The sequence below is a fragment of the Pholcus phalangioides genome, unplaced genomic scaffold (genome assembly GCF_987345545.1).
Source record: "Pholcus phalangioides strain wild (caught in Gottingen) unplaced genomic scaffold, Ppha-v1.0 ptg000008l_1, whole genome shotgun sequence".
NCBI classification, from domain to species: domain Eukaryota; kingdom Metazoa; phylum Arthropoda; class Arachnida; order Araneae; family Pholcidae; genus Pholcus; species Pholcus phalangioides.
Window position 1 is genome coordinate 36,883,142 of NW_028301601.1, and position 23,179 is coordinate 36,906,320.

At 35.5% G+C, this 23,179-nt stretch overlaps 1 protein-coding gene across 3 annotated transcripts in view; it reads right to left on the bottom strand.

Annotated features, from left to right (window-relative positions):
• LOC149084230 (cyclin-dependent kinase 17-like) overlaps nt 1–23,179 on the bottom strand; it is a 55,033-nt gene that overhangs the window by 21,305 nt on the left and 10,549 nt on the right. Inside the window, exons 1-5 of one of the 3 annotated variants that reach the window (XM_089234571.1) lie at nt 22,259–22,654; nt 3,441–3,559; nt 3,147–3,272; nt 2,252–2,308; nt 104–218 (exon numbers count right to left, since the gene is read on the bottom strand). In XM_089234571.1, the coding sequence (XP_089090697.1) occupies nt 104–218; nt 2,252–2,308; nt 3,147–3,272; nt 3,441–3,559; nt 22,259–22,574 (733 nt within the window). In that variant the 5' untranslated portion in view covers nt 22,575–22,654. Of the gene's footprint in view, nt 1–103; nt 219–2,251; nt 2,309–3,146; nt 3,273–3,440; nt 3,560–4,078; nt 4,115–22,258; nt 22,655–23,179 lie in introns of those variants that run through there. The other 2 variants (XM_089234574.1, XM_089234572.1) reach the window with 2 other exon arrangements.

The following is a 23,179-nucleotide window of genomic DNA, read 5'->3' on the forward strand; positions in this document are numbered from 1 at the left end:
ATTAATATTCTGACTTTCCTATCTCAACTTAATTTGGATTTTAATTTCGCTCGTTGACATATTGACCTTGAATCAACACACACTCATAATCAAATATATTTACCTTCTCTAATGGCAGTGCACGGAGCTCCTTCTTCATGTTCTAACCTAATTTCTTTAAGTGCTACTAAATTATCGGTAAGTCGACTTTTACCTTTGTAGACTGTGGCATAAGTACCCTACAGGAAGATGGAAAAAAATATCAAAATAAATCAAGCATGCACTTGCTAATTCAAATAACAAAATCATATCTATTCTATGGTTTAAATGCACTATAAATAAATAATAAAAAGGGTTGGAAAAATAAAATTTTACTTGACTGATTTCGTTTGTTTATTTAAATAAATATATATATTGATTTATAAGTTCCTTGTAGAAATGAAAGTATCCCTTGCTTTCGCTATAATACAATTTCTAAAACTTGATTTTAGGAATTCCAACCAGCAAAATTAGGCTTGCAGTATAACTTTAATCTTGGAAATGAGCTAGCAAATTGAAGATATAACATAGCTGAATCCTTTGAAGAACAAAATATGTTGGATTTGATCATGTAGCTGAGACAAATGCGAGAGAAATTCTCAGAAACAACTCACCAGATGTCACTGATAAACAATTTAATCGGAAAAAGCAGTTCCAGTGAAACTAGAATTTCCATAATTGCTAGAACTATGTGGAATTCTCTGACTTTACTACTTAAGTTTTTATAAGGAGACAAAAAACTGCTTGTCAAACAAATCATGACTGTTTTATTAAAAGGATTTATCAACCTATCATACCAGGTTCTTCAGAAATGAAAACATTCCCCACTCACCAGAATCAATCACAAGTAGTGAAGATAGAAAAAGTACTAATTTAATTCATTCATATTGCCTAAATTCATAGGATTTATTCATGTGTTTGAATAATTAAATTATTAAAAAAAGTTCCTTCGCTGTTGAGTTCAATTATTTTTAATCTTTCTGAAGAAAACCAACCCCACTATCCTTCCATATTCCCATGTTAAATTCAACTCACTTTATGCAATTTTGTTTTACGTGAATATTTTGCGGAACCAACTAATCATGTGAAGCAAGGGACACCTGTACTTCAAAATATTTTATAAAACTAATAAAACAATCTGATCACTAGATCATCATAGAATGGCATAATGGATGGAAAAACAACAACTCATTATTGTCTATGGCAGCATTTTCAACCTTTTTTGACTTTCAGAGTCCTTTCTAGTATATAAATTCTGATGGCGGAGCTCTGCAGGTGGTGTATATATAAGCAGTTGAACATATATAAGCAGTTGAAGAAATTTTGGAAGGTCAAAAATCATCTTGAATCAAAGAAAATGTCAAATCGTTCCATAATTTTCACTTCATTGTTCATGTTATGCTTTATTTAAATTTTATAAGAAAAAAAGCATATATATTGTCCAAAATAATTCTGTCGAGAGTAGAAAATTATTTTAGAATCATATTAAATATTTATTCTTTGTATAACACAGTCACTTTAAACATTACATGCAATTAATGTGTTCATTTCCAATGGGAATTTTTATATCAAAAAGCAATATTTGAGGTTTTTGACACGTGACAGTTTAAACCGCAGTTTAAACCGTCAAAAACTGCCATGCATCAAAAACCTGCCAACCCTGGCATTAGATACCCTCAGCAGAACACAAAAAAGTGGTGTTTGAAAATATAATGGTAATATTGAGCGACATTTCAGAAAATATTATTGTAGTAGTTTCTAAATATCTTCAAAAAACACTGTTATAGCAGGATTTACTATTGTTAAGGATATTGTTGCAGAGGAGTTTAACATTTGATCAAATCTTCCAAACAAGATTTTTTAAAAATGTAATTTTAAAGAGATTTATCATTACATTGAATATCATTGCATTGTTTCACTGTATATGACTGTCTTGTATCTAAAGATCTTGTAAAAAAAAACTAAACTTTTGTTTTTTTAGCTTCAAGATATACATGTTAATTTTCCTATAATTACTTGCTTCCCAAATTTTTACAGTATATTTATCATCCTCTGAATTACCAAAATAAATAGAATTCTATAAGTCATAGAAAACACTCTTTTACAATTGACTTTCACTTCCAGAATTTTCTCAAAGGCATCACACGTGTATTACCTTTGTTTAATTAATATAATTTCCACATCAATACATATAATTTTTTTATTAATTTTAAAAACAAAACAAATCACTCACCTCCCCTAATCTCTCTAATTTGATATATGACTCCATTCGACCAAAACCTATTTCAGACTAAGACAAACAAATTATTAATTTGGAGATTCATAACTCGCACTCATGAACAAAAATGTGTATCAAAATAGCAACTTACACTGCAAGATTGAAAAGTTTAAATCAAAGAAATTCAAACCGAGAATTTCACAATGCATTTTTTCTTCCATGTTAAATTTAGTTGAAAAATGAATTCTTATTACAAAATTTCATGATTTCTTTTATTTTATCAATAATGATTTTCTAACAAAATAATTTCAAGAAAATTATATTGCAGAGTAAAATATTTTAATTTCATGAAATTTAAATCACTGCTTATTATTACAATAAAACCTGTTAACATGGATACCTTTTCACATTGGATGGTTTCGAATGGAACTAGCCATACCTATAACACAGAAGGTCCACAATACTGTACCATATCTTAGATGCATCTCCTCACTCAGATAGATTTCTATGGATCTGCAGGTGTCCCACTTACACATGTTTTTACAGCATATAATAATTTTTCATGGTAGCATGAAAATCTAATTATCTCCATCATAATTACCTATAGATTATTAATATAGGGTTCCCAGCGAAATTCACTTGATCGTTTCCCTGACCAAAACTACAGAAGGAAATATAATTTAAAATCCTATAGCCTTTCAAAATTTCAAATATCTGTTTTTCGAGTTTGTTTTTCACTTCACAGAACTTTTCCCAGACTTTTACCAAATATTTTACATTTTCCCCTGACTTTCAAAGACCATTTTTCATTTCCCTGACTATCCTAATCACTAGGAACCCTGTAATATAATCACAATATAAAAGATCTTCAAGAGTCAAATAAATTACAGAATAATAAATAATTGTTTACCAGAGACTGCCGCCTTAACGTCCTGCTGATGGGGCCTTCCAATGTAGGACTGACTGACTGTTTGGCAATAAAACTTTCTGGAAGATGCACATCGGCAGGAAGAGAAAGACGTTTACTGATATCTTGCTGAAACACACAAAGTATGAACAGATAAGCATAATAAAAGGGTTAAAGAAGTTTGTATACTATTAAAAAATACATTTACCGAACATCAAATAATAATTAATCAAAATGAAATTTTTACGCTGCCAATGTATCTGCAGTTAAAACTGATAATGAAAAGGTATTGATCACCTGGCTGAGTCGCCTGCTTCTAGCTCTTAATTTGACAGGTGATACAACTTCATCAGAGGCTCCTGACGCTTCTTCACTTTCCCCATCAGAGCCGATTCTCGGGTGCTCATGAACGACACCTGTAATGAGAGCAAGATATATATTTAATATCTATAACCAGATACCAAAAATGAATATAAATAATATTGGCAATAACAACGTATAAAAGGGAAAGAATTTTAAAAAGCAAAAGGTGGGATCATGTATTTTGTCAATGCTTTTGCACACAAAAATTACAACAAGTATCATTTTCTACATGCATTGCATACATTATATATTTTATGGTAGCAAAAATCTGAACACAAAGGGGACAAAATCATTCATACTGGATAGAATAATATAGCTTGTGGCTCAACCTATTCAATTAGATTAAATTATTAGTTTTAATCTAATTTATTTTAAATTTTAAAATATATATTAAACTATAAATTAAATTACCCAATACCAAAATTATGTATTAAAATAAAAAAAGGTAGAGAGATTATTATTCAACAGTGGTAACAATAGGGATGAAATAGAACCATTGCATGACTGAATAATTTCAAAATAATTAGTCATAAAAAACCCAGGATATTATGTATGCATTATACTTTACAAACACCACAATAAAGGATGCAAAAGTTCTTGAGCATGTAACCGATTTTTATTAGGCATCTCATACACAGTAGGGACACATCACCTATACTATGGTTATGGAGTGCTGAAAATGGTGATATCAGTAATAGGAAAGGACCTGCTTATCGCAAGGCTCATTCATCACGGGAAAAAAGGGAGGGAAGGAAGGAAAAACACACGATGATTCATAGAAATTACGGGGATGATACCTAACTTAAGCTTCTCCTACTTGTACTTGTTTTTGTATCAAATATCTCCGATTCAAAGATATCTATAGCAAAGTTATTTTTTGAATCATTAAATACGATACTTCAGCTCTTTACACACATCATAGAGATTACACGATACATTTCAGAATCACCAGTGTATTGTCAGAATTTATGGAAGCGTGACGTAGGTATTCAAATCCAGAAATCAAACATGTTCTTGACGCAAAAAAAAAAAGCCGCCTATCAAGGAATTTCGTCTAATAAATGATGAGAAGGCTGAATAAAACAATTTAATGAAGCGAGAGTGTACGCGTCATATTCGTACGGGGGAGAGGGGGACAGACGCGTGAGAAAAATTAGTGAGTCATTTCCCAGTGAATCACATATACGTCATTTGAAACCGGGTGACAAGGGTGAAGCGTGAATAAACATGAGTATCACGACTTGAGGCATGATCAAAAGTTCCGGGAAACCGCACCATACAACAAAGACAGGGTCTTGTTTTATATTTCAATGATATTCAACGCAACCAAACTCGATCCGGTACGAAAATCGGACAGGTTATGATTGCGATTAACCCCACTGCATTATTTTCGTTTTCTGTCCCGAAAACACGACAGAATTAATAATTTTTTTATCCGTGTTAAAAAAATGATGCTCAAGGTAGATGTTCGCATTTTCTGGTTTGATCAGAGCATATATGAATATTGGATGCTGACGGTAAAATCATAGCCATTATTTAAAAAAAGAGTGGGAGGGGAGGGGGTGGTGACACGCGTAAAATTTCGAAATTCGAAGATTCAGGGTCTTCATATTACCACTGATTAGAAAAACGTTGGCCAGCTCGTCACCTGTCAGAGAATTTCGGGAAAATATTCAACCAAGGGAATAAACCGATATAATTGATTGAGAAATATCAATCTTTACTGTTCACACGCATTTAAATTTGTGACGAAACCATTTCCAACAAAAAATAAAATGAGGAAAACTAGTTTAAATTCAATCTCTAACATAATAACATATATAAGTACATATATAATATCTCTAACATAAGTCTGAACGGTAGTGAATGCAATATTATAACAACCACCACCATTTATAACACGATCAAAACGACCTGATCACACCCTGCTTCATTGTTCCATAACAATTACTCACCTTTCGAAATACGAAATTATTATTATTTTTAATTTAAAAGCATAAGTAACTTTTTACCCCAGAACTAGATAGAGCATTATGTTAATTCATTGTCAATGACTTCGGATAAATCGGCTAATTCTTGCTACCACACGTAAGTAAACTATTTGACCGGTTTGTAACGAACGATATGTACTGTAGTTCCGGTCCTCTTTAAGAAGTAAAAAATATAAAATATGTAGAAAAACTCGTTCGCAAGATTTAAAATATATGGGGGGGGGGGGGAGTGACTCATTCAAATGATAACAAAATATATTAAAAAAACAATTATATTGTTAAAGGTTATCAATATATGTTATGTATCAAGTGCGCACAAAAAATTCCATCTTAGTTTTTAACCCCTATTGCACAGATTATTTTGTTTTTTATTTAAAGAAAAAATATCTTAAAATATGTTTATCGAGGAATCATAATCATTACCAAGAAGTCAAATTAATATTTTTTTTATTTTTTCGCAAGATTGCGTCGATCTTTCATAATGATTGAGCAGTTCCAAGGTTTGAATAAAAAGGCACGGTGTATTTCGAGAAGACCAATGGACGATGAAGAGATTCAGAGAACAAAAAAAAATCCACTAACAAAATGAAATTGGACGACAAAAATGAATATAAGCATTGAATTCCTGACCATCGACTACAGCTGAAATAAAAAGAGACATTTTTTCATAAATTTTAAATTGCACAGCTAACTTTTTCCTAACGATTTTCATATTTAAGCACACAAGAAAGTGAAAAATCCAAAGAAAGGCTTTCATTTTTCATCTTTATACAACACTGATCTCTACCAAAAAATAGGTGCCATCAGTAATACGCCGCACGCACGATAAAGAACACAATGAACAACAAAGTCGTTTGTTATGGATGAAAAATGTGAATTTTTATTTGAAAAACAAAAAGAATCGAGTGCCCGTCTCGTATTTCGAGAATTCTATCGCAAAATTGCGGAGAAAAAAATACTCATTTAAAGAAAAATAAAATATTTTTTTCGGTTAAAAACAAAATCTATGCCTGGACGTTTTAATTTGCTGCTTCTAGAAAAAATAACGTCTCCATCGTCACGCAATGATGGTACACTGCACTTGAATTTCTTGTGGAATAATTGTCAAATTCTTTTATTATGCATTTGAGCGAACGTATTTAAATATTATTAATTCAACCGCTCTCAGATACATAAATAAGTATGCCACAATATTCAGAGCCATCAATAGCGAAGGTAAGGTGATTGATTCACGAAGGTTGTGGAAATGCTGACAAGTTTTCTCGTTCTTATTGGGTTTTCATAATTTTGAAATCCAGCTCACGAAGGTATAACGAAGAAAAATTTGCACGTGTTTTCCAGTCATGGGGCTGGTGGTAGGAAAACCCAGTATGTATAGCGATCCGACTTGTAACATTTTTCAAAAAAAAGTTACAGTAAAACCTCTTTTTCAGACACCCGGAGGGACAAAAAAAATCGCCTGTAAAAAAAGGGGTAGCCGCATCTGGGGGGTGTCCGTTAAAAGAAATTTTACTGTACAGTGAAACCTCGATATATCGATACTCTGCAGACCAAGAAAGATATCGTTGTAGAGGGATTTATCGTTATATCGAGTATTGTTGTAGCGAGGTTTTACTGTAAAAATGAGTTTGGACATGAAAATAGGACGTACGAAACGGGAACGCGTTACGAGTTGGATTCACTGTATATTGGCATGCAGACACTTGTATAAATATGTCAATTCCTAAAATGATTGTTCCTGTTTTGACGTATATTGCTAAAATTGCAAATATCAAGCGAACCTTATGTATATTGTACCGTTAGAAATTCGTCACAGTTCATGAACGTCTTTGCCTTTGAAAGCAAAACAAGAGCGTGAATTGCTGATGAACCACTAAAAATATGTAAATGATATCTCTTCTTAAATAAACTTTCACCACCAAAAAACCGGAAATTAGAAGTTTCACAGTGCACTCAAACGAAGGGAATTCCGGGAAATAGATGCAATAACGACCAAGATTGTTAAGCCAAAACAGATCATTTCGATCATTCGACATGATTGTGTCCCCCCATCACTTGGCGGCGCCTACGATCTTATTGCGCGTACGTTGTCCGAAATTTCCCCTTTTCTTAAGCAGAAACATTACAAAGCTCTTATGTAGTAATCCGAACTACTAATCATGTGCTACGAGCGAAAGGGGATCTCGGCGAGTGGCAACAACGACGCGCTCGCATTTCATGACGTCATCTGGGCAGAAAGCTTCATTCATCGCTTTCCTCCATCTTTCGAGAGGGCTTCGGAACTCCATTACACGCACGCGTTTTACTTCTCAACATCCCCTCCTCTCACTCGACTATCACAGAATGGAGATGCTCATAGAAATTCTAGCGGCGGGGAACTTATAATATTACTAAAGGAATTAGAGGGGTTGGAGAGAAAATCAATGAAATGACGCATGTGCCTCAAGCAGAGCCGGATCAATAAAAGTGGAGAAGAAAGGAAGCACAACTAAAAGCGAATTCTCCACGACACGTTTTTTTGACGAACGCCAATTCCTTTTCCTTGAGAATAAAAATGAAAAGATTCCGACAATGAAATATTCTTAAGTTATCAGAATATCTAATGTTGAACAGATGGAAAAATGGCGTGGTTGTACATTATTAAAGGAGTAAAAATTCAATACAACCACGGATCTCGTTTCAAAAAGAGCGTGACCGTCTTTGTTATAGCAAGTGAATAGTTAAGTCAGAATGATCACACACAAATACACAAAAAATGATTCAAGTCATACGTGAAAATAAGAATTTCGCTGAGATCAACTGCATATACAGGGTGATTCAGAAAAGATGGAGGGGGGGGGGGAAACTTTAACAGGTGGTAGTACACAAAAACAATTTTCATCAAAGAATTCATGGGTCTAAAATGAAATGCAAACATGCTAATAATTTACAATAATTTCTCAAAAGAGCGACCGCCAACGGCGATGCAAGAAGAACAGCGGCGAAGGAGGGATTGGCGAAAGCTCTGAAATATTCTAGGCATATCCTTTATCGCAAACCTCCCTAGCAGCAGCCGAAAGTCTTGCGATCAGGTCCTCTTCACAGTCAAGGAGTTTCATATACCAAACTCTTCAGCTGTCCCCACTAAAAGAAATCAAAATAAGACAGATCGGGCGGTCGTGGTGGCCAAGCTACAGGACCATCAGTTTGGAAAAATGACGTCCAGATGGTTCCGTACCTCTCGCCCAAAATGGGCTGGAGCTCCAACGTGCTGGAACCACATACGCCACCGGAGGGCAGTTGGAATATCGAACATCTTCCAGCAAGTCTGGCTGCACCATTCGCATGCTTATGGAACAGGAATGTGTTCCTAGAATGAGCTAAAACATCTGGGTGTGCGAACATTGGCTGACTTGGACACTTGGACCAGGACATGTGACGCAAACATGACATCGATTCGTCGTTGTACGGCCTACATGACTAGTGACATCCAACGAACGCGGACGGACCGCCACCAACGGAATTTGATTACGTGCCCCAAGGACGCTATAATATCAATTTAGATTTCGATTCTTAGATCATGATTTATCATAATTATTTTGTTGATTTATACTCCTGTAATTGGACTTGTTATTCTGTTATACAAATTTATATAGATATATATACATATACATATTTAATAAAATTCCGGATGCACCCATCTTTCGGGAACGCTTTGATATCTCCTTGAGATGGGAAGCGGGGTGTGTCCGGTCCTTCAATGTTCAATGTCAATGCACCATTCGCATGCATGGTGTTCTTTTTCTGCCGATAAATTTCAACAGCAATGCCGTTTTAACGTTTGCGGAGAGACCGTTTCGAAACGCGCTAGTGAGTTTGCGTTTCATGCTAAACCATGCGTTCTTTCATGACAATTGTTTGTATTGGTGGATACTATCACATCTTAAAGTTTTTTCTATATTTTCTGAATCACCCTGTATGTCTGCTCCGAAAGTTGGTGGCTGTCGAAAATCTAAAAGGGTATTTGACAAGCAAAATGTGAAAAAATAACAGGATGCGGGATTCCATATGAGAAACACCAATTCATTTTTCCCGTGCCTAATGATAATGAATTGTATCATGAAATCTATGCTTCTTCAACACCAATTCGACACCTTCCTCAAAATGCATGCGCCAAGTATACATTCAATCTCTCCGTCCTCTCTTCTTGTATGAAAGTTTTCGTCGTAAAATCGGGATAAATTAGCGCATGTCATCGATGGTGTAAAGCAGTAAGTTAATTAGGCAAGTTTATGAGCAGCTGTTTTTTAGAAGATGTACGTCTTGGAGTCAATGCACTGAAAAGAACCTGTTACTATAAAGATGCCACTTGGTAATAAGTTAGCGTTTCGGTACAATAAAAGCATACATGCCTCTTTCTCTTCTTGGTTCTCCCCTCGCACAAGAACAGACCACGTCATAAGGTTACCATAGCAACCACTACCCACGCAACATTATATTCCACTTGTCTGTTCTCCATCCTCCACTTCCGATGATCACCATGAAGCATCTCTTTTCTCTCTAGCGTCTTGGATGCACAGATTCAAAGTCGAAATAAAAAATTCGTCACATAATCCACATCAAAAATAAAAAAAATAAAATCTAGCATTCTAATTGGAATTTAAGTATGGCCAACTTCTACATGTTGATAAATTGATTTTAAATTGAAAATATGCGAAGATTATTCCGAAAAGAATGCACCCATTGTTGCTTCAACTTGGTAAAAACTAAACCATCAAAGAATTTTTCGGACTTAAAAATCATTCAAATATTTTTGGATAGAGTACTTGCCAGAACTAGTACAACAAATTCGATAATTTTCGATGATTACTATAAAGTTGCTTCAATCATGTGCTTCGAGAAGTGAAAGACCGAGTTGCTATCGGTAATGATGCTATGAACATGCACCTCCTTACCTCACATCCTGCAGAAAGTCTGGGATCTTTGATGGCGGGGGGGGCTCTACTATTGAATTTATAACGCGAGAAAGTATAAAAAAGAAAAAATGAGAGTCGTCTCGGGCCTCGCACTGGAACCCTTACCATTCTGGGAGCCACGGCAATGAAACATGCTCTAATGACTAAGTTCGATACAATGCTAAGGGAACTGGCAGAGGAATTTAAGATGTTCCATGACATCATAAAGACACTAATTCTAACATGGGATATTCCGATGAACTGCCGGAATCGGTTACTCCTGTCTTGCCTAACCTTGTTTTAATTGCTGTCTTTGAAAAAAAGAAAAATTATAAGAAGACTTTTTGTATTTTTTGGTTACTGAAGTTGGTCCTTTTTGCTATAGTCTCCAAATCTTTCCCTATGATCAGCGAAAAATTTTGTCACTGAGGTAAACGTAACATAATTTATGAACTCATCAATTTTGTATAGAGAAGAATCAAAGTCTTCAATGGGAAATGTTTGAATGATCAGGAAAAGAATTCGGGAAGTTTGAACACACACACACGTCTTTTTCAAATATTTTCCGGATATACTGTACACAGCAACAACTCAACTCTGTTTACAACTCAATAAAATGTTAGAATACCAAGAAAACAAAAGTCATTATTATTCACATCACATCGAAATAAATATGCGGACAATTTCTGGATAAAAACTAAGTGTCTTCCGTGTTCCTCTGAAACTAGATCGGTTTCACCTTATCCATCGGTCAACGGATAAAAATAAAGCTAATGAACAAAAGAAAAAGCTGTGGCGGTCATCGCGACAAAGAAATAGGAGTCCTGGATGATATTAATGAGCGGGCGTACGGTAAATTTAGCCCCTGACTGACCTTCAGCGGATTGAAGGCATTCAAGCGATGAATTTTCCCAACCAAAACGGTCAAAAGAAACGAACTAGTGATAGATAGGATCAACACAGCCTTCCTTACTCACAAATGGGGAAGAAATTGTACTGAACGAAGCACGTGAAAAAAGATATGTATGACAAAAAAAAAAGCAGTCACGTGAACAGAAATCATACAAAACGCGGGCGCTGATTATTTCATGGCTCAAGTCCAACAACAAAACAGGAAGAAAAATAGAGAGAGAGAGGGAAAAAACTCACTAGTATATTTATTGAATATAGTAGTAGAAAAAACACATAGACGCACTTTTCAGCACTTCACTGTTGTACAATTTTCTTTCATCAACTTGAAGTATTTCCTTTATTCTTTCGTAGGTAATCCAATCACCATGAGCACACTCAATCATACAGATAAAAAAACTATTAGCGAAGATAAATTCACATCACGCCACAAAATGTAAGTTGATTTTATGGGCCAGAAAATTTCTCAAAATTGTTCAGCTGAAACAGCGTCGAATGTCAAAAACAAATGTCTTTAAAATAACAATGGAAGAAATAAGTAATTTCAACGCATTCAAATTCTTCATACGAGTGTTCCTCGTGATTCACGATTATGTCTGGAAGAAATAAATTAGACCTTAGAAAGAAAAGTGCACTTTTTTTTTTTTTTAGTTTTATATCATTTAGTTAATAATCAAGGGATTTGGTAAAAGCAAAGAATTAAAACTGAGAAAATTGATTAAGCTCCAAGTATCAGGATTCGAGTATTCGACACTCAATATCTTTTCTGCAGTTACTACTTTTTAATACGTGCGATATCGAATCAAACATTTGGTATTGGCGTTTTGTGTACATTTTTTAATTTAATTTTTATTTAAATAATTTTCTTAATTATGAGTAAGGCCTGAAAATTTATAGGAATTTCTCATTCACAATTTCATATTTTACAGTTTTGTTTTTTTTTCCTCTTTGTCATGTGCGTGCTGAACGTCTCTCTTCACGGATCACTTCTCTGCACTAATATGTGCATTTATCATCTTAAGAGCAAGATAATGAGGATCCGATTTTATCAATAAGAATGTACTTAACGTTTCTCCATTGGTCGCACTACTTGGCGCATAACATAATGAAAGATCAGCGACAGCCGGAAGGAACCCAAGAACTAACGGAACGGATTTTCTTTTCCTTTCATGTTTTTTTTTCTGCCAAGATGCTGTCGAATCCCACGGTGACAAACACTGGCACCAAACACTTCTGAGAACTAAAGGAAAACAGTTCACCATTACAGATATTCAACAAGGCTGAGTTGAATGAAAAATGTCATTTTATTCGCTCCAGTGTTAAATACAAGCCCATAACTAGGTTTGGCCAACCGGAGCAGTGCCCTGGGGCTCCAAGCCGAATGCCCCCCCCACCCACCCACCCACAAAAGAATGTACACTTAGAAATTTTGACAGTTGAAATAGTCTGCAAAACGGGAGAAGGGAACAACTCCCCCCCCCCCTCCTTTTCTGAACATAATCCTTTCCGGGGCCGACGAGAAGAAATGCAACAGCCCCGGTCAAGTACGATGAAACTGGCATGATTAAAAAATTATAGAACTTCACACACGTAAGAATATGAATGCGCGGAATCTGCGAAGTTTGTACAAAATGCTTGGAATTGAACAGATGTTCAAAGACCTCATTCATGCGGTAGTGTGTCCATTAGGTATACAAATTATGGCTCACACAGAAGTTTTAAAAAATATTTCATTATTGTATACCACAGAGGACATGAAACGGAGTAAAATTGGGTAAACTACGCAGATTCAGTGACTTTTAAAAAAAACTCTACATCAGTTAATGCATGTTCGAATAGAAGTTATCGGTGTTTTTCATTCGTATTCCATCGTCGAAGACTTGATTAAACATTTTTCCGACTCGCAAAATAATTACAAGAGAAATATGAACCGAAAGCATAAAAGTTTGCACATCTATACTGTACAAAAGTTAGGAATTTGAATTTTGAAAGTGTATCACACTGCACGCGATATGACAATAGTTCTATACTCCATGACGTCCACCAACTCATCCTCTTCGGCCAAAAAGATGATTGACATGGACTCAATTTTAGATCGGGTTCATTTGTTTGAATTTTGTCCTTTTATGTAAAAAAATCTCATTCCTGAGCAGATTTCTCAACTGGCGAGAATATTCATTTCGCACTCATCATCCACTGTCATGGAAAATCAAACGACGAAACACTGCTGAAAATATCTTACTCGCATACTCAAAGAACTAGTCAAAAAATACATGCGTGACTTAATCAAATTTGCTTTCACTTTTGGAACACTCTAGGTAGATAATCACGTCACTGGAGAGCGAAGAACGAGTTTCGTTATTCACAAACCGAAGGTATCAAAATCGTCAACAGGTAAAATAAAATGAAGAAAAATACTTTCTTTAATAAGAAATAATAATTTTTTCATCAATAAGAAATAATAATTTTTTCATCAATAAGAAATAATAATTTTTTCATCAATAAGAAATAATAATTTTTTCATCAATAAGAAATAATAATTTTTTCATCAATAAGAAATAATAATTTTTTCATCAATAAGAAATAATAATTTTTTCATCAATAAGAAATAATTTTTTCATCAATAAGAAATAATAATTTTTTCATCAATAAGAAAATGGCCTGTAATAAACAGATAATTAGATACGATTCCCAACGAATTTATGATAATACTGACTTCATCGGCAAAATAGTTTCTTTTCATAAAATAACTGTTGCAGGTACAGATTTCCGTGGAAAAATGTATCGGAAACATGTGACTGCATTATGGCAAATTAAATAAAAACTGCACAAAAAACATTTTAAAGATTTCTAAATAATGGTTTTTTTTCCCCCTTCAACATGAACATTTTGATTCAATCTTATTGCTTTTGTTCGTTTATACGCCATTAGATCTAAATTTGTACCACTTGACAACATCGGGCATTTCATTCAAGAGCGAAAGCGACAAGACAGACCTAACCAATAAACGGATGAATAAATACGAGACGCTGCAGTCTTTATGAGGCATAGCATACACGTAGGACTAATGAAGGGAGGGGGAAGCTAACTGTAACCAGAGGAGCCGAAGATCAGGACAGCTTGAAATAAATAGAAGAGTGAAGCATGCCACAGAATGGTTTCAATGGCAAATGCACAAATCACTTTGTTCGAACAAAAATTAGAAAATTTCGTAGGAAATGACTAAAATAAGTGGGTTTTAGTCTCTCTCTCTCTCTCCACCGAATCTCCCCTTCGTTTGAATTATAGGGAATGACTGTTATGAACAAACCCAAGCTGGGGGAAAAAATGAATAAAACTAACTACAAGACTTGTTTCATAAGCTTATTTTGGTGACGTCATCGGGGAGGAAACCGCATACCGCATGTCGTCTACGTTTCGTCGAATGAGCTGTTCTTTTTCTTCTGGAGCCCAAATAGCCAAACTTCTGAAATTTCAGTGGTGATGCGATTTCTATCTGAATATCAGCAGCAGAGTTTGAAATACCGCCTCGGAAGAGTTTCTTCTAAAATAAAATTAGAAACAACACGCACAAATGATAACTAATTGTTCATATTATGGGATCAATCTGAAATAATCCAAGCAATGTCGCTCGATATTTTTAAATTTGACTTTTTTTTGTCATTTTATCAGCACATTGAGTATAGTCAAAATAAAATTTAACTTCACTTTAGTATGCATTTTCCACATCATCTCGAAAATTGTTTTCGAACTTTCACTTTGTACAGCCAAATGTAATTAATAATCATAAATTGATCAGTACATGCTAAAAAGTAGGGCCTCTGCAGCCTTCTAATCAGTTTTCCATGTAAATCCGACTAAACGGTACATTTTGTGTGGGATCCTAATAATCATTTTGCCAAACTCATTTCGGAGCAGCTGGATGGCAATAAAAAAAGGTGTGTCATACTGAACTCCATGCCAATAAAAAAACAAAGGTGGCACGACTGAAAATAGAAATAAAAAAGAACGCCTAATCATTTCAACATGGCCGCTTCTGCGTGAAGACGTGATTGACATATCGATCAAAACCTCTGGCGAGCAATAACACTTGCCTCTCAGATAGTTCTAGTGCCAGACACAAGTACGAGGATAGAAGATCGAGAACGCATGTGAATGCCCACGTGTATAGCCACGGGCACAACAACGTGAAGCGCACGATCTAGTGAATGAGGGAAACAATTATTGGATCACTGAAGCACATAAACATAACACTTACATAAAGACAAGTTGGGTTCAGATTTATGGAAACTCAAATTTATAGATCACAAAGAACTTGGTAAGAACGTAGGGTGAAAAATAATTTTACAATGCTTTAGGTTTAAGGCCGGAATTACAAAAGTTTGATAAAAAGTAATTTATAAAACTTGAAAAAAATCAACCAATGAGCCCACTAGTTACATTTGCTCGAATGTAATCGATACGCTTATTGGTTGCATTTTTGAAGTCTTATAAAAGAACTTTAATAAAACTTTTATAGTGTAATCCGGGCCTAAGAGGAAAAACTTCACACACGATAAGGATTTCGTAACTATAAACGTTTATTGGTTCATTTGCTCCATTAAAACAAAAATTCTCCCATCCCAAAGAAGGATACTGAAGAAAATTGATCAGCAATGAACAAAAATTACTCATTCATCACATTTATTTCATTCAGGCTGTAGTTATTCAAGAACTGCCAGACAAATTTTATTATAAACACAACTCAAACAGGAAATTATTCATCTCACTGGAAAACTTGCCAAGATAATTCGAAGATTGTAATAAAGAAAATGGGGAATGCAGATTAAAAAAGCTTAGACCAACAAGAACGATGAATTTCTACTATAGTCGAGAAATCGGAAAAATCACTTCGTTATAAGGAAATTTTGTTATAAAGGAATTAAAGGTTTTTAAATTATTCCTATTTAAACTTATACGGGGATTAGAAAAGTGATCGTTAAAACGAGATTTTTTTTTTCGCTATAACGGCATTCGTTAAAACGGGATTCGACTGTATCCTCATAAAGTTTTAAGGCGCCAACTACTTACGTGTGGGAAATAATTGATTTTTAAAAAAATCGAATGAAAAAAAAAACCATTAAGCAAAAAAGAAATAAGCGTAGATGATCGTACATTAAGGCGCATTGACGAAAGGTGTGATGGAATTTCAAGGAAAACTTTCTGCACATTACACTTCCTGTATCAAAGCAAATCTTCCCGTCGAAAGGATTAGACTAATGAATAAAGGTTTAACAAAAATATTAATTCTACTGAAAGCATGTAAACTTATTCTTAGTTTCACATTCCAGTTTCCTTCCGTTGGTTGCACACTGCGAGAATTGGAAGGTTGCCTCTGTATTACGAGCCGAATTTCATACATAGTTCATCAGTTTTTGGTGACTAATTCAACTGACTTTCACTTCACTTAATTGTGCAACGGCAAATCACAATTGCTGTTTTCGTTACGGTTTGGCATGAGTCAAGCTACAGTGGATGACGTAGCATACATAGTTGTAGAAATCAGAAGTCAAATACAAACTCCACCCACAACGTATATAAATCTTTTATCTGGTTCTGTGTGTGCGTGTGTTTACCGAATATGATCGAAAATATACAACCAAACTTTACTGACGCGACCTTGCCCTTCATTCACGTTATTTTTCACGCTACTGCAAACGACATACAAACCACAAATTATAAATAATATTTGAACGTTCCCTTTAAAAATTTGTGCACAATTTTCTTTTCCTACTTTGCGAATGCATAAACAAATGTGCGTTGCGCTGAAGTCGGGAAGATCCACCTTTTCAATGAATAAAAAAAGGGGTAGAAATCTATTTTGGGGAAACGAGTTTTTTCTTCCTCTTTTTTTCATATTCGAACAGAATAAACTTGGATTTGAAATCATTCCCAAACGACGTCTTCCTGAAACAGTGACAAACGTTCTCCCTGTTTGCTTTAAATCTTTCTCCTCCTACTAGAAACGAGCTAAGCAAATAAATCTGACAACCGCTACTTTAAATATGCAAGCAGAAATCAAAAGCTTACCAAATGTTTCATACGGAATCTATTTTTCAACCCGACTGTAACAACTACTCAGTGTGTTCCGCCTTCTCTCCTAACACCACTACGATGCAGCTGTACTGACTCCTAAGATCCGTTCAAACCCGGCACATTAGCAAATCAAATGGCATATTTGAAGTCAAATTATCACAGTAAATAATATTAATTCATGTCATCTTTCACGCACTTAGCACCAATGCCAAAAGTCCGCTATGCTGCCATGTGCATAATCTTCACATCGTGAAAGCCAGGTTTCGATTTACAAGCAATTATGCACTGACGATCGACCAAAGTTAGTTTTTTGGGGTACTCTCAAACTCCCATTAGTAAATATAAACCGGCTCCTATATAAAGTCTCGCGAGAATGAGCTAAAGACCCGTTAATCACAAAAATGCAAGCATTATAGACTCACTCTCTGCCAGTTTGTGTAACAGACCACAGCAACCACCTGAAAAATTATCACATACAATAGCCCACACAAGGCCGCAACTGGGGGGGGGGGGGGAGAGAGCCGACGGGTGTTGTTACTCGCACGCTGGAAAAGAGGGGAAGCAAACTTGGCCCTTTAATCTCTCCTTGGGCATTACAAGGGAGAAGCCAAAATGTTTGTGTGCTCAGCACCTCCTAGAGATAGAGAGATATCCTCTCTATCTCTAGGAGGTGCTGGTGTGCTCCGGCTGACTAAGCATCTAATTGTGGTCCTAAGCACATCAGATTGCTCCAACTAAGTGTCCTGGAAAAAAGTGTATCTTAGGGGCCGTTCAAGTATTACGTGAGCAAATTTCTAGCCATTTTTGACCCCCTTCCCCCCCTCTTGTCCGCAAAATTTCGTCATCAGCTCTGCCCCTCTGAATCCTAACTCATATTTTCATAAAGGGTGGTCGATGACGTAAGCATTAACCAACCCCTACCCCCTTGTCATCAAGTCAGCAAATCGGAAACCCCCATCGACGATGACGTAATACTTGAATGACCCCTTAGTGGGAAAAACGGTGTTAAATCGACTCGATTGTAACAAACTAGAGTTGTTAGAAGAGATACACAAGTATATGGTCATTACAGCAATGGACACGTGATCAATGGCCGGTGTTAGGCCTATACCGTTTCTTTAATGATCAATAAATTATGAATAAAATACTGTTTTAAAATTTATCGCACGTATTATATTTTAAGCAGACAAAACTGACAACACATAGGCTGAACGGTTTGATTTCGACACAAATCAGGAGGAAACAATTTTCATTCTTTTAAACAAAAGACTGATCATTGACTGTTTAATAATTTAAAATTATTTTAATTCAAACTGGTATTTTTTCAACGAAATGTAAAAAAGAACTGTACAAATATCAAGCACTTGAGAACCTTAAGACCCCCGAAAAAAAACAACGACAAAATGAGATACAGAGACGAAGAGATAACCAAACTTATTTCATCACTAGATTAACACGCGAGAACGTCAGGTGCAAACGCGATGAATCAATATTTACGACCGTGAAGAATGGTAAAAATAAATATCTTGTCCGCCGCTCGTTCATAGTTTTGAAAATTCATTATCTTATCTGAAGGCATTTATTATCTAAAATATGTTTGTGAAAGAATTTCACGTCAAAGGTTTCCGAATTTCTTATACATTACAAAGACGACCGTAGAAAAGATATTTAAGGATACAGTCACAACTGCAATAGAGCACCATAGAGAGAGAGAGAGGAGAATCAGGACCTGTTTATCACATGGCACATGTGATAACAGGGCCAACTAATTTTCAGGGGCTCCAAAAATTTGTCTTTTATGTTTCAGTTATTTATCTACCTTTCATAGAACGAAGTCAGAAAACATTACAATGTGTTTGAAGAAGTAGAAGAAGAAGAAGAAAATACTGCTTTTGTCGATCTTTCTTCTAGGGACAATTTTAGAATAGCATGCCATTTTGCATTATGTGATGCATTTATATTGCAGCTGACATCTCGAAAAGCAGCAATATCAATGTATTTTGGGAAAGATTAATTGCAAAACAGAACGAAGTCTTTCACAAATCCCTAATATTCCAGCAACGTTGTACTGCATTATAATACTGATTTTGATAATAATTTTAAGAATTTCAGCAATTTTTTGTCAATTAAAAGGGGAATGAAAAATTTCTCCTTGTGAAATTTTACAAAAGTTCCACAATCTTGTTGAAAGGTTCCCAAATATTCAGATTGCTCTAAAAAAATTTGACTGTTCCCATAAGTAATAAGATCAATAAGCCTAGATAAAACGGCAAAGTAAGCTAATGCCAAAGAAAACATGAGAACTTATTTTGGTAGTAATTGTACATTATTGTTGCATGATGTCATGCCATTTTAAATTTAAAATATGGAAAAGAGATGGTAGCACCTATGGAACACAAACACCCATGACTCTGACAACCTCAAAGAACGTTATATGTGGGGAGGGGGGGGGCATAAATTTGTTTGTCCAGGGCCCAAGCTTATGATGCCTGGGAAGAATCTTGTATAAACGTAGAGAGTGAGAAAATCGATTCGGAATTCCATTACCAAGTCGTACGTCCCGTAAGAAAAGGAAAATTCAAGCGATTCTATGAAACCAATATTTTTACATTAAATATGCCAGGAACATTTTCTGATTGAAAAAAAAAGCTGGCAAAAAATGTCAGTAGAAAAGTCAAAACATCTGTGTTTTTTTAACACACTGTATTTAAGACCTATATTTTCAACGGGTTTCCTTTCTCATTAAAAAACATAAAAGCTGAGGAATTAATCAGGGTCTCTCACTCAAAATGTCGTTACAGAACTTTTCTTTTTTAATCCGTTGTCTAAACACAACGATAATTGAGCGAGCATTGTTCTGAGAAAAGGTTACCGTACCAAGAGCAACCAATTTTCCCGGACAGCTTATTTTGATGGAATCAAACTTCACCCTCAAAGTATAAAAACGAAGTATCTTGGAAGAGAACGTTGGCAGATATCCAAGAACGTCTTGAATCTGCTAGACGTAAGCCGGTACTAGCTAAATAAGAAAAATGCGTGATTTAGCATGTTTTCATGCGAACGTGAAACTATCTGTACAGTCAAGCAACTACCACCTGTCACTGATCCAAAATTCTATGGCTCTTTATTCAATTTTTCTGAAAAGCTCAGCAGATGTTAGTCAAATACATGCTTTGCTTTATTCCTGCCTAAAAAGCCGTTTTGAGAACATCGTTTCCATCAAATATACGAATACCAATACAAACATTTTTGCTCGAAGGAATCCCTTTGCAAGGAATCGGATCAGCCCGGCACATAAAACGAAGAAAACTGGTCGTGTGAACAGATGTGAATCATTTAAATGCAGACCCAAAGGTCAAGAAACTAGTTACGTTGACAAATGACGATCGTAAGCACGAGTAAACCCGTTCGCACTAAGGAGTAACACGTCTTAATGTCACAAGCTTTATAAATGAAAGTAAAAATAAAAGTGAAACATGCAATGTTTGCTTACGACGCTTCACGTCGGCGTCACAGAACTAATAGAAAAATTTCTCGTTACACACATTCAAAAATGGATTTAATCAAGCCAGAATCAATCCTAATGTTGTAAATCTTTCTAACGGTGAAAGATCAAATAGCATTTGGCTTTCCAAGAAATTTCCAAACGATATGCTTGGAAAAATTGATTAAAAAAAACCGAGAAAATTCAATAAAGCAAAATAGTTTTACAATTCTGGCATCTGAATATCGAATACAAAATATTCGATATATCCCAAACAAAACACGAATAACTGTATTTTCTGTGTCGAAAGACAACTTCGAAAATTTTAACATGAGAAATGAAAACGGTGAATAAATAAATAAAAAGCGTTGCTAGAAATGCTTCACAGTTAATAATTAACATTAAAAAAAAAATTAGCATAGAAATTCAAAAGGACTCTTGCGAAAAATGGAACCTCCTCATTTAGTCATTTTTTTAAAACTAAATTTTACAGAGCAACTTCCCATAACGGACACTCCACGTTAACGGAGATCTCCCTAGAGAAAACGTCTGCTTTATTAAAAGCGGCTGACGAGTACCATGTTAGTGAACAACATTTTTGATCCCAAGGGGGGATCGTTATCGAGAGGTAGAGGTTCCACTACCGTTTTAACATAGCGGTCTTCAACTTTTATTTTTTTTTTTTTTCAATCGAGCACCATCATCATGAAAGCAACATTTTGATAATTCTCACACTTGCGTACATTCAATTCAGTATAATTACACTTTTTAGAATCAACTTGAATGCAGTTTTTAATTAGGGCAGTGGTTCTCAAAGTGCACGTCGCGGCTCCTACAGGCGTCGGGGTGATCTATCGATATTCATTTGTGCCTGTGTGTCCGGTGCTTTGAAGACTATTATTCTCTTTCTAAATTAGAATATTGTGGGAAGCCAAAGAGATTACAAAAGTTTGAGAACCACTGAATTTTGAGGTGTTCAATACCTGTTGAGTACGAAATCTAGCACATACACTTCAGTGCTGCTGCAAGTGTTACTCGCGAGCAACAGGTTGAAAATACTGGCTTCATGACATCACATCAAGACGCCTCAAATTTTCATAATAGTGTCTATATCCAGGACCGCAACTAGGGGGGACCAGAGAGAGAGGGTACAAATTTTATTCTAAAAACCTCCTCTTCAAAATTACAAGGGGGCGCCAAAATGCGCACTTGCCTCGGGAGACCAAGCATCTAGTTGCGGCCCTGTCTATATCCATATCTCGGCAACAATTTTATCGTTAAATATCAAAATTTTTTCAAAGGTTGTGAAATTGCATTTTAAATACACGATCCAAATGAACTCGAAATCAAATAACTTACTGAGACTTTTGGAATTCTTCAGGAAATTGACTTTTCTTCGCGGACGTCCAAGGGTCGAGAACCAATTACCAATTTTATGATTGCCGAAATTGCTGAAAGTGCTGCTTTTGTGAAGCCCCATGACTTTTATATCCATGGTGGGAGTCTGAATGAAGCTCACCGATTCGAGCGGAGGAGACTGTTTCCGAGGATCTCTCTCGTCGTTATTATTTTTGTTCGCCGTGCCTATTACGGAATACACGGGAAGATGTAGGAACTCCTTAGCGCTCAAGTATAATTGTATTCTGTCATCACACTCAAGTATTGTTTGCGACATTCACAGAACACTTCACTGACCTATTGACGAAGGAGGCGACACAAATGAACTCAACAGCACGACCAAAATGCCGAAATCGATGACGATAAACGAAGAATCTCAATTCAATTCAGGTACGCCGGCACAGGAGAAATCCGTAGAATTCAATATCGATCTGGAGGGATTGCTCTTGGCACACAGAGGAAGAAGACCAGCTGAGCATCATTCTTGTTAGAAGAGGTTGTTTCAGACACCGAACCGGTTCAAAATCTTGTCATCCACAAGTTAATGAAGGAATCTATTCACTTAATATTATGATGATAATTAAACATTCCACCCACCAGAGTTCCGGGATAACACAAAATTTATAAACACGATCGACTGACAACAAAACTAAAACATTCGGAAAAGAACGCGAGGGCGCACGTGCAGCGAGTAGGACGGCCTGGCGGAATTATTCTCTTCTTGTCAAACGTTTCCGCTCCCCAACCAGATATTTCGGATCCCGCCGCTAACTTCGCTTTCGTATGTACCGCCAAAACTCGCCAAAAACATGTTGCGGAAATATATATATTTTTTTTCGTTTTAATGGGAATATTAAGTCAAAATTTTTCTAGAAATTAAGC